Consider the following 20,766-nt stretch of genomic DNA (forward strand, 5'->3'; position numbering starts at 1 on the left):
TTTCAGGTGAATGGAAAGAGTGTACTACGTCACACACACTGCTTTAGACAAGGAGAGGTGGAGGACGGGGAGAAGTTGGAATAAATACTAGAAGCAACTAATCGATTGATACATGTATTGCGGGAATGCATAAGAAAACTGGGCAAGAGTTTGTTATTCATTTGGACTTAGAATTTTTGTAACAAATTTTATGCCGCGGACTGTACCTGGGCAAGGTGAACCCACGATGGTTTGCCATTGCCTGCCATGAAATGATGACGTCCGAAGGATGGAACCGACCGTTGAATAAGGGATCCGGACTTCCTCTGTCCCCACCGGGAATCGAACCTGAGATCCCTTGAGTACAAGGCGGAGAGCTTATCCACTGGGGACATATTCTGACAAATAAGACCATTATCATATTATGATGTACAGCAGGGTAAGGGGCACATAATAGTTGAATACGTCAGTGGCATTATGTTCTGTTTGACCGATCCGGAAGTTTGAGGTTGTGTATTTGCAAACATTCGCTTCATATTCGCTATCTATCTGTTGCGAGGCTGCCTCTATCGAGGGAAGTACAGTAGAAGCGTCATTGTGAAGGTGTTGATTTCTGTAGTAGCTTACTCGTCTTTAGTGACTGCAAGAAGTTGCAATTCCTGCATGCTTTTTTCCAGTGACTTTTGTTGTTGTTCTGTTTCTCGCGACATTTATGCGAACTTTGTTGTTGGGCACTATTTGATGTTATTTTCTGGTAGATTTCGCCAGTGTGGAAACGTGTAATGCAAAAGCCATATTATTCATTTCAAAACAATTTGGTGACGTGTGTGACAAATGGGTTCTGGTGGAAGCACGGACAAACATCGGCAATGTTCCGTGTGCGAACTATGGTTTAGAGGACAAAGAAAGCACCCGGTGTGTGGAAGTGAGTTCTTACAAGCGGTTAGTTACATGCGTGGGAGCAAAGGTAAGTCATTCCAGTGCTTCGGTCCGTCAACAGTACTATGTATAACATGCTATATAAAGGCAAGTTCTTATGTGAGAAGTGTGAAGAAACAACCAGAAATGGGTAGTCAGGGATCGGATCTCAACGTTGAAGATACGTCAACTTTGGCTGTGAACATGAAGGTAAACCTCGCAGAAATTCCTGAAGAACAGTTAGTAGTGTTCACGGGATTGAACAATGAACAGCTGACTGTGCTGTGCAGCTTCTGTGACACCTTACATAAGAGTAGTGTTACAAGCGTTGAAACCAGACTGAGCATGTTGTTAATGAAACTCAGGCATGATCTTTGTAATGACTTTCTGGGAGCAATATTTGTATATCCATGCCACGGAAGTGTGTCAAATGCATTGAAATCAATCAGACAGGCTTTGATGAGGCAGTTTGTACCGTCCGTATTGGGTTCAAAGCATTTATCTTGTTCGTTTCTTCTGAGCAAGGTTCCAGCTTAGGCCCGCAAACTTTATGGGGTAGGGGATGACAAGCTGGTTTTAGTCTTTGACGGAACATACATTTACACCGAAAAATCGACGAACTACACTCTGCAAAGGTGTCTGTATAGTGTGCAAAAAGGACGTCCGTTAGTGAAACCCATGATGATCGTTACACCCAGCGGGTACATTGTCGACATTGTTGGTGTAAATAATGATGCTAGTATTACAAACTCTATGTTCGCCGATACTGCAAATGGTTTAAACCAGCTCTTACAACCAGGGGACTGTGTTTTGGTTGATAGGGGATTCCGAGATTCCATGACGGTGTTGGAGGAGGCGGAGATAATTTCGAAAATGCCATGTCTTTTAGAAAAGGGAAAGAAGCAGCATGACTGCCTGGCTGCAAACCAATTCCGTATTGTCACAAAGGGCAGGTGGTGTGTAGAAGCGAAAAATGGCCATATCAAAATGAAGTACAAGATGTTTAGGGATAGGGTTCCAATTGCGGCTCTTCCCTACTTACGCGAGTATTTACTCATTGCAGGTGCATTAGAGAATCAGTTTGCGCTTCCATTGACCAACGATGCACCAGAAAAGTCTGACGAAAGTATTGAAATATCACGTTCTCGTTTAACAAACGAACTACAAGAGAAACTACAGACATCCGGTGATATTGACAAACGCTCAGCAAAGATTTGGGAACCGTGTGACGGATCGTCAATTGCTGACTTCCCTCGATTGACAGAAGACGACTTATTCAAAATCACGCTTGGAATTTATCAAATCCAAAATGCTCACTTATATGCAGCAGAACACATGAAACCTGATGGCAGTTTTTCACTGTTCCATTTGCATATCACTTCACACATCTTGAGGTTTAAAATTCAATCTCGACATGTACAGAGTTTGCAATACACACTTTTCATTGAATATGATCCAGAAAAATCAGGAGCCGACTCTATTCTCCGATGGTACTGCAAATGCCCCAGTGGAGCTCGTGTTCTCGAATGTTGCTCGCACGTGGCTTCCGTTCTTTGGTATCTTGGTGTTGCTCGTTATGAAACCGTTCATTTTCCAGCTTCGCATCTAAGTGGTATTTTTCTCGACACTAAGGACATACACGGTAATGAAGATCCAGGTATGACTTAACTTTGGTTATAAGGAGATCTGCTGCACATTTTGACCACTAATCGTGGTGTTATCATTCACATCTACGGACAATATTGTCCATTCCCATAGAATTTAACACTTTGTGTTCTTTATGTTTCCGATGCCTTATTTGTGTGTCTGAGTAATAGTGTGTGTCTGTGCGTGTGTGAAACAGACCCAAACACTTTCTTTTCTGCCTATTTCGTAATATTAAATATAATATGACAATGGTCTTATTTGTAAGATTGCGTCCCCGGTGGATGAATGGATAAGCTCTTCGCCTTGTAATCAAGGGATCCCACGTTCGATTCCCGGTGGGGACAGAGGAAGTCCGGATCCCTTATTCAACTGTCAGTTCCATCCTTCGGACGTCGTCATCTCAAGGCAGGCAATGGCAAACCATCGTGGGTTCACCTTGCCCAGGAACCTTCGAGTCACAACCTTGCCTTTGAGAGGAACACCACATCATCTTGATCTGCATTTCGGAGGCGCTGATGGTACGTAATACAATTCCCAGCCACCAAATACTCTTCCATACAGTCTATTAAACTACCAGATGGTGCCCAATTTTAACACCCTGTATCAGCCAAAGGAAACATAACACCACTTTCGTTTCTACCTATTATTTGTCCCGTACTCTGATGCACATAATATCATTGATCTCAGAGTTGTGGATGGTGCCTACAAAAGTCCGAATATAACATGTAGTTTCCCATATACTCCATTATAAACATTTGCGGTATTTTGGCCCTACTTTCTTGAAATCGTTATCAGTGTCGTCGAAGTATTTTTTTTTTTTTCCTGAGGAGTTGCCTTTATATCTATAGGAATACAGCAAAAAAAGCGAGGCAGATAGAACTTTTATTTTTGGCGAGAACTTAAACAGGGTCCTTTATCCTTAGTTTCCACATTTCCTCAGTAGCTATTTATTTACTAATATTATTGACCTACTAATAATTTTCTGTTTCTATTTTGCGGATGTTCTCGAAACGCGAGAAACACTGGAAGAGGATGCTTCCATAAATCAACTGAATATTCGTTACATCGCTGTGCAAGCAAAGCCTGTTCGTTATTTGAGTAAAAGCACCATGTGTACACCTGCAACATTGGGTACAGTAAGCAGTGTAAAATGTTCACCGATAAAGCAGCCGCTACGAGATGCTAATTCGTCTCCAGTCAAGTTCGCAGTTTTAGACGTAGAGGATGTTTACACTTCCAGATCTAGTGAATTACATGAGAGTGTTGTGTGTTCTGAATGGGAAAAGGATGATAACTTATCAATGGACTACGAAAACAGTGAAGAAGAACAAGACAAAAATATGAAAGAAATCAGTCTGAATAGAGCTTGCATCGTTTTCGCGAGAAACCCAATGCAGTATTTAGAGATTTAGCCATAGATTATCTCCTAAATATATTGTCTTTCTTGTTCTTATAAAAATACGATTAAATGATGCGTTCGCAGTACTGGCTGATGATTTTGGAGTGTCGCGTTTATATGCAAACAACTTTCTATTAAGAAAATACTTGCCAGTTGCTGCACATAATTTGAAACAATTAATCATATGGCCACCATCAGAAATGATAAAAAGACAACTTCTACATTCTTTTCTCGCTCGATACATAAATGTGGAAAGTATAATAGATTGCTTCCAAATCGAGATAGAAAAACCATCAGATTCAGTACATCAAGCGTTGACTTGGTCTGAATATAAGAAGTGTAATACTTTAAAGTATTTAATATCAGCAACTCCGGATGGGTTAATCAATATTGTATCTAAAGGTTATGGTGGAAGAATATCAGATATCATTCTTCTAGAAGAAAGTGGGTACTTAAACCATGTGAGAGATGGGACAACCGTAATGGCTGATAGAGGCTTCAAGCATGTTGAAACTTTACTAGCTCAAAAAAATTGCAAGCTTGTATGGCCTCCAAGTCTTCTAGCTAACAACGTTTTCACTAAAGAAAATTGTAAGGAAACTAAAAGAATTGCAAGTTTAAGAATAAACATAGAACGAGTTATTCGTCGTCTAAGAGACTAAGTTACTAACTCTCCATTCATGCTTACAAATACGCTCGTTGGGGAATATTGATAATTGCGTGTATGTAGCTGCTGGGTTATGCAATATGCAGGGGGCACTGCATATGTAATACACTCATGTATCTGCCGTCCCCACTTTAAATGAACTGTTTTAGATTTATCTGTGTTTTTGATGTTCCTGGGCAAAGTAAAAATCCCAACAAAACTAATCGAAATATATCGAATAGCTACAGTGATGTTCCAAACGAGATTAGTTATAATTTTTATTCGCAAGCCTCACACACCTCTGCTGACTTTCCCGAAATTTCAAAAACCCACAGAAACTCATGTAACTACTGTATGATATATAACATAATTAATAAGGATTGGCTAAATGTTACAAAAATTATAATTTATTTACATATACAAGGTCTGCCCAGAAAGTAATCATATTGATTTTCTTGGGCTACTCACAAGGGCCGGATGACTAACTGTAAGTCTCAAGGCGTGATACTTGGTGTAAAATGTTAGATAAACGATCGATTTCTCGTCAGTTGTCTGTGAAGTTTAACTAAACATAAATAGCTTGCGAAGTGGATAACTGTTTGAGCGTCGCGTAACGGTCAAAATACAGGACTGTCGAGACGTGGAAAATTTTGGGTTAAACTTTAAAAATCCGACAGCGAGATGCAAACCCAGAATTCTTACAGGAAGGATACTATACCGAAATCACACGAGTTGTGGCACAAAATATTCGGAGAATGAGGGAAGAGCGTCGACAATGAATTATCTTTTCTGTTTTTTACTGGGCAAACGATCAGTGTTGTATTACGTAGAAGTGTTTAAGTGAGAGTAAAACATAGACGTGATTTCCGCCCGTAGATCGCCAACACCTGGGTGCTTAATCATACTACTACTTGTTTCCCTTGCTCGAACTTAGCTGTGACGAAGGCTTTAAAGATCCTTGTTCAAGGTTCCCAAGCAAAGCAGGACATATGGCAGAACCGGTGGCAAGTATATAGTTATGTTCAAGGATGTAATTTCGAGGAATTTTACTGAAAGTAAGCATATCTCAAAATAAATTTTATGTAGTCAATTTCATTACTTTCAGTCAGATCTTGTATGTGTCTACAAATTTGACTGAGATAGATACATTTTCTGGTGTGTATGTATATAATCAAAAAATCACAAGTGTATGTATAAAATGTCTAATTAGTTTAGCTTTTTTGCTTATATATATATACCTGTTCGAAAAAGTACATAAATGTTTTTTTTTTTTTTTTTTTTTTTTTTTTTTTTTTTTTTTTTTTTTTAATAAACGTGTGAATTTAGAAACTACCATAATCTAAGTATATGATCAGGATGATTAAATTTAACTGTTATGATTGGGCGATTACACTGTTCAACAACGAAAATGTAAATTGAACAAAATCAGCTAATTCTTATTGATTTTGTGGTGCTGATCACGAATTTGAAAGTTATTTTCGAATATTAGCTCTACTTTTCGTTTTACAGGCATGTCTAATAATAACGCTTTAAAAATAAATATATTCGCTTCGTTTGGGGTAAAATGTTACACTGATCCGGCAACACTGGAGAAACTATATGAACGCTTGGTTTCATTGTGTTTCTTATCTCAGTAGTGTTCTGCTATTGTTAGAAAAGACAGGTTTAGTGTAGTTATCAGCGTTTTGGGTGTGACGTTTGTGTAGTGCAGGACATAAAAATACAACTACAAGTACGCAAAAATACTGGTATTTCGAATGTATATTTTTAAATAGTTGTCGGAACTATTTCAAGTGACATTTTGAAGATTTCAATAAACAAAAATGCCGCGAAATTGTGTAAACAGTGCGGATAGCTTCTGCTACGTGTGTGGGGAAGTGACATTTTCCTCACAAAAGCAGACTATAACACCACTAATAAGAAAAGCCTATCAATATTACTTTGGAGACCAAGATAAATCTTGGGCACCCCACATCGTGTAATACTTGTGCCAGCAATCTAAGAAATTGGACTAATGGGAAGGGGCGCTCAATGCCTTTTGCAGTGCCCATGATTTGGAGGGAGCCAAGCGACCACATCAGAGACTGTTATTTTTGTATGGTTCCTTCCGTCAAGAAGGGAATTTCCACGAAGAAGAAGCGGGCCTTGATCTATCCTAACATTCCTTCTGCAATGCGCCCTGTTCCACATGGAGAAGGACTACCTGTTCCTGACCCACCTAAAGAATACGATCTTTTTTCTGATGATGATCAAGAAGTTGAAGCTCCTGAATCAAGTACTTCGAAGGACCCTACGTTTGTTGTAGAAGAACCTCCATGTGAACCACATAGACTTACTCAAGAGGAACTAAATGATCTAATCAGAGACTTGGACCTCTTGAAAAGCAAAGCCGAAATTTTAGCGTCACGCTTAAAGCAATGGAATTTATTGCAGGAAAAAGTAAATATTTCAGTGTATCGGAATAGGGAGAAGAAGTTAATTACGAACCTACGGAGTGGAGGCTCTTTATAGATTCGTCCAAGGTGAGTTTAAAGGCAGTGCTTTTACATATTGGAAATGAACTTCCTTCAATTCCTGTAGGTTACGCAGTTCATATGAAGGAATCTTATGAAAACTTGAAACGTTTACTTCAAGCCATTAAATATTACGATTTTCAGTGGCTCATTTGTGGTGACCTTAAAGTAATAGCACTGTTGCTAGGTATGCAGTTAGGGTATACAAAGTACTGTTGCTTTATATGTGAATGGGACATCATTACCGCAAAAGTGATTGGAATACCAGAGAAACTCTTCAGCCGGGAGTGAAAAATGTGCAGCATGAACCACTGGTAGATCATAACCGAATTTTGCTTCCCCCTCTACATATTAAATTAGGTCTTATGAAAAGTTTTGATAAGAGCATGGACCAAGAGGATGAGGCCTATAAGTACCTAAGAGGACAATTCAATCGATTAGGTGATGCCAAAGTTAAAGAGGGTGTTTTCATAGGGCCACAGATTAGGCAACTATTCAAAGATCACAAGTTCGACGAAATTCTCCAAGGTGAGGAGAAAGCTGCGTGGGAAAGCTTGAAGAGTATTTGTTCACAGTTCTTGGGAAGACACCGAGCAACAAATTGCAAACAACTGGTAGCAAATGTTGTTATTGTGCTACGAAAATCTTGGTTGCAATATGTCTCTGAAACTCCACTTTCTTCATTCACATCTAGACTTCTTTCCCGAAGATTGTAGAGCAGTAAGTGACGAACATGGTGAGCGTTTCCATCAAGATATTGCAGCCATGGAGAAGAGATATGAGGGAAAGTGGAGTTCTAACATATTGGCCGACTACTGTTGGACTATTGCAAGGGATGCTCCAGATGTAACCTACAAAAGGCAAGCCAAGCGAAGACGCTCAAAATAAAATAAACATAATCCTGTACAAGGGATCACTTGAAACTTTTGTCTACATTGCAGTGTAGTTCTTGCACAAAAAGGTATTTGTACATATTTTTCATGTTTTGATGTTAATACTGATTTTTATTACGGAATTGTTAATGTTTAACTTGACCCCGGTTATTTTATTTTCTGTATCGCTGTGAAACTGGTATTTGTGCAATTTTGAAAAAGGAAGTACAAGGATATAGAAAGCTATAGGTTAGGGTACTTCTTAACTCCCCAGCTTATCACATCACAGTGAAATAGATAAAAAAAAAAGTGAAATGTAGGTTTTTACAAGGATTTTGCTTAAATGTTCTATAAATATTAATACATTTGTATATATACAGCTACTGTTGTACAAGGGCGTTTTTTTTTTCTTCACAACCTGAGCTAAGAAAATTCTTCTATTATCATTTCCTTTCATACTATGCTTACATGAATGTAAAAATCGCAATTTCAAAGAATTTACATACTTTCGATCAAAATTTGTTGAACAGTGTTATTGTGTGTTCTTTTGTCCAGGTGTTCCAACTTGCAATACTCAGAAATATTTTATTAAATTTATTTCTTAAGCATTTGTAAGTTTGCATTTGTTGCAAATCGATTATGTGACTTTTACTGTTTTTCTCCTACTTTTATTCAGATTCTTTTAAAGGTTGAAACCGATGTATTTTGCTAAAAGGAACAAATCTACTTTAAGTGTTGAATTAGTTATACTTTTCACAGATTTGCATATAAATATAAAAACGTGTTTCAGAATAGTGATATATTGATTTGAAAATAAAGTTTTGTTTTAAAACAGGCAGTTTTTTTTTTTTTTTTTTTTTTTTTTTTTTTTAAATACCAAACCTACACAAACTTGCTTTCAGAATCTGCGTTGTTCACTTATTTTCATTAAAACTTCGTAAATGTTTACAATAACTTTAATAGTGTACAAGAAGTGTTACGAAGAAGAAAAAGTAAAACGTCAAATTTATCTGTAATAAAAATACCGATTTTGACCAGTGTTAATGTTATGTTTAGTTATCAAAATATGTTTTCTTGAATACAATAACTGTGTGTAAACGTTTGTTCTGATTCTTCACTAATTACACAGAAAGGGGGGGAAAAAAAAATAAAGTATGAAAAAATTTAAATATTAAACTTTAACTTGGAACTACTCTAAAAAATTGTTGTAAGTTATTCTTTTCTTTCTTTCTTAATGTTTGTTTCTCATTTTCTGTCAATAAGAGAAAATGTAAATTCATGATGGTTTGTGCTAAAGTATTAATTTCACAAATTTTTAAATGAACATTTATTGGCATTTAGCATAACTATTCCTTGTCTAAAGAGTGTAAGCGATAAACAGACTATTTTAAAATTATTTTTGTCAACAGAATAAATGGAAGTAAAACTAGAACCTAAAGTAATATGAATTGAAGTAAAAATATTATTTTAAATTTACAGCTGCAATGCTTATCAATTTATAGAAAAAAATATTTTAAAAAAATGCTATATATCTTATCTTTATGTGGTTTCATGAGAACATTAAGCCATGAAGCAGAGAAACGAATAATTCAGTGAATGATATTGATAGTATGCGAAAAAGGTGGGGGGGGGGGGAAATGATGCCCACCACCAGCGTAGGCCAGAAGTTCTTACCCTCATCATGTTCAAGATGTGCTATGAATGTAAAAATCTGTACAATGACAGGTGTCCTCAACTCCGCAGGAGGTATTACAGATTTATTGATAGATGTAAAATGTAAGTAATACGAGGTGAATAAGTAGAGAAGGGCGCGTCCGTGGACCAAATTGCGGATCCTTACCTTATCACTAAATGTAAGAACTTTCTGGTCTTTCCTTATACAAACCTCACATGGCGTAGCGTCTAATCAGGGTTCTCTCACTAAGGGTAAGTATACTTTCTTTTCTAATAACGTTCCAATTTTGAAAGAAGATGGTAATGAAACTGCAGAAATGATTTCTATTAGTATAATATACCATTTCAGTTTAGGTATAGAGGGTCCTGACTTAAACAGTATTATAATTAACCAACATGTGCTTTTATACGATTTTAGATTCTATTTTAAATGTATTGAGTTACGTGTATTGTTGAGATACGATATTCAATGTATGATCCATTTGTTGAGGCAATTAACGAGTTCATTCTGAAAACTGACAACCCGACAGATGTTCTTCAGAGCAATTTGGATTAATTATGAAACATGGGATGGATGTTATTGTATTGAAGGAAGAGGCTTGCTTGATTTGCTGCACGTCACTTGTGCAGGTTTTTGTCGACAATGATGCTATACCTCTCTAAGACACACCATGCTTTCCTCGGCTATTGTGTCTGTGCACCCATGTCACAGAATAGTTATGCTTGAAATGACGTCTATAACTATTTTGCGAGCCCTCACCGTTGTTACTAGCTAGCGCGTATGCCTTTTGTGTGCACGTAGTCCCGTGTATCCGCCGAGAAAGTAAATTTTTCTAACAATCATTCTTTTTTTTTTTTTTCATTAATCAGCTGTCTCCTTTAGACCAAAGGGTGTAGAGACAGAAGTAAAAGAAAAAAAAAGTCTGCAACATGGCTGAACATACCATGATGCCGGAGGACTGCACCCTGCATCTCAGAGATAGGTGATAACCATATAAGCTACCACTGGAAATCGAGATTACATCTCCCACGCCTAAGGTGGGAACGCTAACCATTTAATCACGATGGAGCTCTATCCAGTCACTTTAGATTGCTATTGCATATTGTAGAATTTTTAAAACATTATATCCTAATCAGTATATAATGGATCTTCAGCAAAGGATGATGGTATAGAGGCTATGAAAAACCCATTTTTTTAACTAGTCTAATGGATTTTGTACAGGAAAATTGAGCTTTTAAATTTGCACATATATTTAAAGCCATTTTCCTATTTAAAATATCATTTAAGCATTCATGTTCTATTGTACATATGAAACTATAGAACTCCCTTGTAGACCGTGGTGACTCACTTCTAGCGCGGGTTTCTAGTTTCAACTCAGCTCCCGCTACGTGGACTTTGTGGTGGACAAACACCGTGTGCATGGGTTTTCTCGAGGTTCTCCCGTTTCTTTCCACTCTCGTCACGTCACCATTATCATTCATCTCATCATCATCTCGCTTAGCTTCAGTGCATAATTATGAGACTTCGGACTAGACTAAAAAAAAAAAAATCGCACAAGGGAATCTGTAAATTCCCATCCGCGTTTCGTGGGACACATTTTGCACCATTGACACATTTCGAATTCTAGAAAGAAGAAAGTAGATACTATAGAATATGAATAAAATCCTTAATGTATTCAGGATTCAAATCCCTGAAGCAGCCATCCTGACTGAAGATTCACTTAGTTTTTCTCAAAACATACCAGACAAATACTGAGATAGTGTAAAACTATACACTCCATAAGATATTTATTTTTAGCGTAATTTTTGAACTCCTTTCTGCCTCTAAGTAAAATTACACGAAAAAATCTCAGCTTGAGGTAGGTACTAACTATCTCCAAGAAATAATTTCAAACCGCTGAACAGTTTCTCCGTGATACAATCACAAATAACAGGCAACATAGTTTTTAATGTAAGGAAATTATAGAAAATGCCCCCTTTAAAACGGGAAAACTCAAAAATGTTGAGACACAGGTTCACTTATTTTCAATGAGTTTATACACCAAGATTCATTTTCTTAACGAGACAGCATGATGAGGTACTAAATTTTTTGCATAGATTTTGAACCTCCATTTCCCCGTTAGAATACGCATTTCAGTAAGAGGAACATAATACAAACCCAGTTTGAGGTACGTGGTAACTACATTCAAAAATTCACTTGAAACGGCTTAGCCGTTTTCTCGTGATGCAATCACAAAATCCTTTTCATTTTTATACAATAAATTTCAGTTTAACACCTAAAGCGAATTTGATCAAGCGCAAACAAAATTAGTTATGTATGATTCACAAACCTATATTTTTTCAATCATTTTCTGCTCAAGTGATTCTCTCTTGAATACATATTTTGATCCAACTCTGAAACTAGGAGTATACTGAGAAACACGATTGAAAAAGGTAATTATTATCACGTTGTGCTTATTATTTCGATCCAAGATGTGAAGCATATTTTTTCAGGTAGGGTTTTCGTGTGATAATTTTTTTTTTTTTAAAAAAAAAAGCTAGGGAAATTCAAACATCCCTAAATGTATTATTTACTTATTTCTTTTCACATACTTCTGCACATTACTGACTCCATAACCATAAACCCGTCATGTCTGAGGAATGACGTTTCTCGGCGAGCACACTATCCGGGAAAGGGGGAGGAAGTGACCTGGAACGTGTATGTTAGGTACTATACTACGAATGAGTAAAACTAGGAAAAACTTCATTAAGGATGACTGGCCGAAAAAGTTGTTGTATCTTTTCGCTCAATGCCCCTACCGGAAATCGAACCCGAGGCCGCTTGCACTAAAGTGTCTGACGTAAAACTTACCAATATTTGACATGGATTATGGGTAACATGTATGACTTGCAACTAGCGATCCATGTCCAAATACCACAACGGGTTCGACCTTTTTTCTTTTTCTTTTTTTTTTTTTTTTTCAGAGCAAAATATTGCAAACGAAAGTGAATGGAAACAATGAACCACCTGGTTGCCTACCATACACGTAACCCTTACTCCATGCTACTCTGGTATTTTTTTCTTTGATACACACTTGCCTTATAAACATGCCATGCGGTCTTGTCCCATCATATCTTTACCGCGCTCTACCGCCGAAATAAAATCATATTACGTTTTCATCTTCATTTTATATCTATCATCATCCCCTCTCTCCACTGAGCACGGGCACAAGTTTTAGACCACCCAACACACTACTAAAAAAATAAAAAGGATAATCAATTTCGCCTCATTTTACACTCAGAATATTTTTCTGGGTCAGAATTGAACTCTGGTTTCCGGTTTACCGTGGCAGTGAGTAGCTACTTGGATGTTCAGTCCTTGTGCACACCAACCAGTCAGTGTTTCACATTGGTTTTGTGAGAATCTATATGAAAAATGAGCCTGATCTTGGAAAAGACTGTTGCCATAAATTCAATACTAACCACAGATTATTGCTCGCTGCGATGATACGCGTGTATATGCTAGTTATGAATAAATTCTTCATTGAGTATAATAACCATGAACTACTTTATATAATTAGTAATTTGAGGAAAAGGAAACAAATCTGAAAAACATACATTTTATATTTAGAACTGAATATTCTAGACATTATTTACATTACTGTTATTATAAACAGGATCCAATGTCACACCTAAGACATGAGTAGGCAACATGAAATATGACTCAAATCACATGTTAACCAGTAATAGAACAAATTTTATTACAAAGACATACAGAGTGATTATTTCGCTACTAGATTCAAGTAATTGTCATTATCTCCAAGACTATTCAGTACATTCTAAATATGCATACGTAACACACGCCTTGCAAGCATGTCATTACTAGAGAAGATGCTGGTAATGTTTGTCACTACTATCCTAGCAATGAAAGTGTTCCAATGCAACACTTCATGTTTGGGGTTTGTCTTTTCTAGTCTTTTCGCCACATCTGCAATGGTTAGCTTTAATGGAACGTTCCTACCGTCATATTTATTCAAACATTCGACATGCTACTGCTTAAAGGAACCTATCGCGGTAGTTACGAACTATAAAATCACGCACCTCTGTTGTGTACATAATTGCCCTTTGCCAGCACCAACACATCAGGGCAGTGTTCATATTGTAGATACGGCAATGCGTAATACGGCGCCAGTTGTCTCGACGACATAAAGACTTTTTCCCCTTCTTTCCCAAGGACCTATACTTCTTTTATGCATACTTCATAATTATACGCTTCCGACTTGCTGAAATATTTGCATTTTTGGGCCTAGTACCGAAAGAATCTCCCCGTGTATTTATACCAAAATTTATACAGATAATAGACAACTAAACTCATAACTTAAGCCTAGAATTTTTAATGTTTAGTTAAAAGGAATGTTTTATGGCAAATTATTCTATTAGTAGTGAATAAAGAAAGTTACATTTTATACAATATTCGCCATTGCAGAATACAATACTACATAGTATCTTCACCAAAATCAATTTTGTAAAGTAAAAAGAGAAAATAAAATACATTTCCAACGAACTGAAACAAAGTTGATCCTGAATATAATTGTTATCGTGCTTGATTTTTTGGTTTCACGTAAATAAGCGTTCGTACCCAATTAAATGTACTTTCATATATATTTCAATACACGCTGGCGTCTTCCTCAATATGCACACCTTGTTGCATGCACTCAACGATGCATGGGTACTGAGAAAGATACCAGCGTGTGTTGGAACATAAATGAAAGCTACATGTAATCAGATCCAAAGAGTGTCTTCACTTTTCAATATGTAACCTATAACATCCTTAATATTCTTGGTTTTATTTTTATCTCTGAATACCTACTTTTGGGTCACACTGTATTTTAAAAAAGCTTATTAACGTTATAATAGTTTCGGAAATATAGCAACCTCCCAGAATTTTTTTTTTTTTTTTTTTTTTTTGGTTGGAGAATAACTTCTGCAAGCCTCATTGTATTTAAGAAGATGAATGTCAACATTCTTTGGTTTTTCGGATTGTGGATCTACAATGCACAACAATCCTTCTCTCTTACCTGCAATATGCATCTGAAATTGAATCTGTGCTAGATATTTTGAAGCCGGACAGCCTGTATTGAGTGTATATCTTTTTACAGATTTAGTTCTGGGAACACTTATTTCCACAGCACAATTATCGTCTACAGCATCAGGCGATGCACCAAAGAAAGGCAAATCTAGCTTCAAAACTAATCCGCACTTGCAAAATTTCCTACCAGTCAGTTCTTCGACCCTGTGACGAACTGAAGAGTCAAGTTTGCGTCCGCGTATCATAGCTTGAGTTTCTACACTGCGAGAGCCCAATATGGTTTCTACAAGACTACCGTCAGTAGTCTGACAGCGACGAGCTTCATAAATTCTTGAAGCAGTAATCCTTCCAAAGCGAAGTTTATGCCATAGCTCGGACTCACTTTGAGGCGACGTCAGTTCTGAAGCTTCAATACAGGCGAAATCCTTTATCATACTGCTGCAGAACTCTCGGAATTCATCAAGAGTATTCTTTCCAGTGAAAGAAAATCAGCAACATAAATTATGCAGTGATAGTTCATCTATTGGTGTAACTGGAGTAGAATAACTAATTAACAAGTTCTGCCGCCGTTTTCATTTACCTTCTTTAATCACTACTGACAAAAAGCCTGTTCTAGGGGGAACGAATGGTACATTAACGTCTGAAGAAACCAATGCACTACTACAAACAAATTTTCTTGCCCCGCCAACACATGACAGAACAGACTTTTTCCAGTAGCATGTAGTGGACGTGGTTGCTGGTTCTTCACTCCTTCTATGTATCCACATTAAAAATGCTACAGCGTGTTTCCAGCCGCCTGCAAAAAATAAATAAGTAAATAATAAGACTTTTTCTTTAAAAAGAAATAAGTATAAAATATTATATTGCATATTAACATATATTTACGACACTGATATAACATTATCTGTATTTTACCTAATAACACGACTGAGTCTCATTTATCCTACTTTAAACAATTTTATCTTTCAGCATTAGCAGCTACAAACACGGTAATGCAATACTGTCATTACGATTAAGTAAATTTAAGTGCAGTGTATCAGCTGAAAATACACCAATAAGAAATGTAAAAAATGAAATGAAATCTTTGAGTTTTACGTCCCACGCCTATGCCGGTTAGGCTAAAGGAGACGGTGATGATGAGTAATGAATGAAATGGTGGAATGAAGAAAGTGAGAGGAAACCCACGCATACGGTGTTTGTCCACTACAAAGTTCACTTGGCCGGGGCTGGGATCGGACCAATAAGAAATGTCAGTATCCGGCAATTAACAGTGAAAGAGTTGCGCGGTTTCATTTTTCTGGACAAGTTTTATCTTCAGCACACGGAAGATTGCAAACAACATTAGTGGAGCGCATGCTTTTGATGATGATTTAAAAGTGTTGGAAATTGCGTAGTTTATTGCGTGTCAAAAAATTGAGTGTTATTTGCGGTTTGCTGAACTCAAGTTGCTTGTGTTCGTACAGGGAAATTTAGGCAACAGAACCACAAGACCATCGTTACATTGTTCGGTGACCTAAAAGAATTGCTGGAAACTGGCAGTGTTAAGGAAGAAAGGCAGTGACAAGAAACTGATGGGTGAAGAGATAGTTAAGGCAGTTCGGAAAGCGTTTCAGCAAAACTCATGCGAACCAGTCAGGCATATGAGTACACAACTTCAAATCCCATGATGATGTACCCCATTGATATATATACTAACTACACAGATCCCTGCTGTATTACACCCGTAATATCAGATTTCCTGGATAACCATTCCCTAAAGAATTTCACTTGTAAGAGGAGGCCCTATTGTATAACCCCAGAGGCTAACTTTATTTATTTATTTATTAAGCGTACGTGTTATACCACACACCAGTGTTAGGATTAGATGACTTATTCCAAGAAATACTGTTGCCTGCGAGTCTGTAATACTTTAAAAATTCAATACTTCCTTGACGTTTGCCGAGCAACCAAAGCAACTCACGTGAAAATCTGAACTTATTGTATTATCATAAACATAAAGCGATTGGTTTTCATTGCAATTCATAAGTGTTTTATATTCATTTCACAAATACAAATTCCATATACAGGGCTCCCTTCTGGTTAACATACCCAACCTTAGAGCGGGAGACCCGAGTTGATGGAAACTCATGTGGTTCGGTTTCCATGTTAAGCTGGTCCACGTCTCATATAGCTTTGGTGCTGAAAGGTTGGTTTAATTGATAAACTCTGGTCAATTAAACCAACTAACCAAATTCAAAGTGCATCCGCGACTATTACATTCCTACAGCGTAAATATATTCTTTAAAGTCATAAACTTTAACTAACTTACTGCAGCTGCACAATCTTCACATTTGGCCACTTCTACCTTTTCTTCTTTTTCATTTATAGTTACACAAACGGTATATTTTTTAATTTTTAACCTTGTGTTCTGGCGTTACGCGGCCTTTAATATGCAGTGATCATTCTTTTCTCTTAAGCTGGACGTATCCTACAGCTTCATCTCTATATGAGGTTCTCGCTGATCGGATAAGAAAACAATTTATTAAGAATCATATCTCGCAAACGGCGCGAGATATTCAAAAAATAATCTATAAAGTCTCCCCTTTATGATACCCTTTCGTCGATTTTCATTACGATACATACATATACCAAATTTAACACACCTGCGACAATTCTAACTCCAACCGGAAGTAGGATTACATCTTGCAAACGATGTGAAATATTGAAAAAAGATATCGAGAATTATCTCCTCTTTATGATACCCATTGCCAATTTTTATCAACACGTCTTTCACTTGTGACTGTAAAGGGACATGTACAGATATTTTGAGGACTGATAAGGAGATTCATGCTCATATGAGAATGATGTGCTGTGTAGAGAGCGCAGGTTCAGCTAGTAATGTATTATTTTCTTAACAAAAGGAATGGAATAAGCTCGTATGCACATACTAATATCATTCGTTATGCAAGAATTTTAAGTGCATCTCTAATCACGCAACCATACATGAATTTATGGGTTACTTATTTCTTCACAAAATACACTAGTAGTAATGCATAAATTGTTTCTGACAAGAAACGTTGCATTCATGAATACAAATTCGCTGTAGAAGACCTTAACCATTATGGATATAAATACATGTGGACATGCATCATAAAAAGACAGTGAAATAAATATAAAACAACTTGTGCTAAGTGGCCGCTTAAAAGCACGAATAATATCTAACCCGTGTAAGGGTAGGGCGAAGCTAGTGGATTGCCACGAATGCGTCCGTAGGAAGCAGGTACGTCAGTGACGGTGGATATACACAAGTAAGCGAAAATAGCGGAAACACACTGCATTGACATACGAATTTAGTTCACCACATTTTCCTTACAGAGAACTACGTGCTTAAAAGCATTCCGATTACTTAAAAATAGAGGGGATGTCAGAGGTAAGATCCTCATATAGTTTGATTAATTATATGTCCCTATTAAATTTTACAAATCTACAGTGCCTTAAAACAACATCGGACCTAATCTTCCTTCCGTATTAAAGAAACACCCGACAAGGTAAGTTGGTATTGTAACTGACCCCGTTTACGGATCCATATATTGGTAATACTTCCAGAAGAATACATAATTAATCAAAAAGGAATACATAATTAATCAAAAAGTAGGATGGCATTTAGTATCTTCCCCCAAATCTACACATAAGGTGTTTTATGCCATATACGGTTTTGTGGTATCCTCGTTAGTGCAAACCCACTATCGCTGACGCGCCTGCTCACTACAGATGCATTTCTCGCTACCGCGTGCCCCCCTGCTGCGCTCCTCACCTAAGCCAGTTAAGGTGGCATTCGTGCTTTTTAGTGGCCTCCTAGCACAAGTTGGGTAATATCTTTTGCACAATAGCACTTATCGCGTACATACACTGAAGTCCTTCTAAAATGAATCTACACAGCACGAATGCCAGTCCACACCTCCATCAACCGGTACAAATATACTGAGCCGGTACTTCAGCCAGAATCACTACCAAGTGATTTGGGGGAGAAACAAAATAATACCCAAAAAGTATTGCAATTTTACCCCTATTATCACTTATAATGTTGAGAAACGTAGTCCAAAGTGTACGCTTCTAAGCACGTAATAGGCTATAAGCAAGACATGATGGACCGAATTTGTTTCCATGAATGTTAAGTCACGAACCGAATGACTAACATAAGGAATACAGTGTGTTCCAAATATACTTTCCTACGCGGACATTGACTGTCGTTAACACAGCTGCACATCAGCTTTGCCCTACTTTCACTCGGTTAAACAGTTCTTGCTTTTACTGGCCACCTAGAATAGATTGATTAGTATTTTTGGACGGCATTTAGTATCTCCCAGACTAGTTTCATGGCTAGCAAACCGAGTACCTTCCTTCTGTCTAGATTGTGATAAAGGTAGAAATCTACGAGCCCTGCGGGGCTTCTAACTCCTTCGCTCACTCAGCTATATTTTGTGAAATAAGTAAAACTGGTGATCTTATATGTGCAAAATTGGGGAAGAAACTAAGTATCAGCCGTATTTTTCGCACTATATTTTTAATGGTATATATCGGATGCTGTATCTATATCCGTAACAATGGAGTTCTCCCAATGTAAATCTGACCCGAAATGCAACTCAACCACAAGAAAAAATTCACAACATAGAAAAACTGCATTTACTAATGAAAGGAGTCATTTACATGAATTCATGTACGGATTCGTAAACTTGGATAACATGCAAATAAATGTCGTGTTGTTATTACTATAAGCAACTTTGTGCAACTTGAACTTCTTTTTATAAGGTTATATCATTATTTTTCTAAATTCGGCTCTTTAAAAAGCGCCAAATTATACACGATTTTACTTTACATTTGTAACTTTAACAAGGTTGTTTATGTCCATTCCAATACGCTTCTATCTTTAAAAAAAAGTCTTCCAAATAGCTTCTTGCTTTTTAACGTTAGTATTGTGTTACATTTGCTATGTAGATATCATTTAAACACTAAACTACTATATTTATAAATATAACAACATATGGTTTAAAATGTTATCATTATAGAAAATTAACACTAAAAATAAGTTTTAACTTACCGCGTTGTTTTCACGCCTCTTATTTCAGCTGCACTGTAGTCTTCATTATTAGCAAAAAATGAAGCAATCAAAAATGAATCAACAGACGGAAGGTTGTTGGAGTTGGCTTTAGTAAATCCTAAATTAATCATTTTCCTTTTCTATGCATCTTCATTAATATTTGTTTTGTATCAGCCCATCAACATACAGTAGCAGACATGCAAAGGAAATGTTTACGAACTGATGATGTAAACCAATCCCAATCAGAAAACGTTTCCATTGCTGTGTCGTTAGTAGCAATTATGAGTGCTGTTTAAAGTGTTTTACTCCGTAAGTAGAAAATAATTCGTTGAGATATTTAGCATATACATTATTCAAAGCTAGTTCTACATATATAAAGCATTAAACTCACGTTGTTGGTCAAAAAGGAAATGTCCATTGTGCGCAAGGCAAATATGTCCTCTTCCCAAATTGTTGATGTTTGCAAGTTACCTGTTACATTAGAAGAATGCGTCAAATTTTGGCTAAAATCCACATCTTAACTTCAAGAAACGGGAGTGTAAATTACTCCTTATGCGACACACAAGCAAGCGAGACTGCAGTTTGCATAAACACATATGTCGTGGACATCCCAATGGAATCACGTTGTGTTTAGTGATGAGAAGTAGTTCAATTTAGATGGTCCAGATGGGTTTCAATACTATTTGCATGACCTTAGGGAAGAGGGACAAATGGAAATCAGCAGAAAGTTTGGTGGAAGACGTGTTATGATTTGGGCAGCATTTTGTGTTAAAGGTACATCCAACATTGCATGGCTCAACACCAAAATGAATTCATCTATGTACACAGATACTAGAAATAGAATTGCCGCGGATGTATGAGGAGCTGGACAATCAGAACCTGATTTTCCAGTAGGACAACGCTGCTATTCACAGTGCAGCAGCAACCCGACACTGGTTTCAAGATAAAGGCATCAAGGTTATGGAGTGGCCAG

General features: G+C 37.0%; 1 protein-coding gene across 2 annotated transcripts in view; it reads right to left on the reverse strand.

Annotated features, from left to right (window-relative positions):
• Rassf (Ras association family member) overlaps window positions 1-20,766 on the reverse strand; it is a 154,022-nt gene that overhangs the window by 53,234 nt on the left and 80,022 nt on the right. Inside the window, exon 7 of one of the 2 annotated variants that reach the window (XM_081726648.1) lies at window positions 7,804-15,512. The exons of the other annotated variant lie outside the window; for it this stretch is intronic. Within the exon in view, the coding sequence (XP_081582774.1) occupies window positions 15,289-15,512 (224 nt within the window). The 3' untranslated portion in view covers window positions 7,804-15,288. Of the gene's footprint in view, window positions 1-7,803; window positions 15,513-20,766 lie in introns of those variants that run through there. 2 annotated transcript variants of the gene reach the window in all.

Source organism: Thermobia domestica, chromosome 1, assembly GCF_964235325.1.
Source record: "Thermobia domestica chromosome 1, izTheDome1.hap1.1, whole genome shotgun sequence".
NCBI classification, from domain to species: domain Eukaryota; kingdom Metazoa; phylum Arthropoda; class Insecta; order Zygentoma; family Lepismatidae; genus Thermobia; species Thermobia domestica.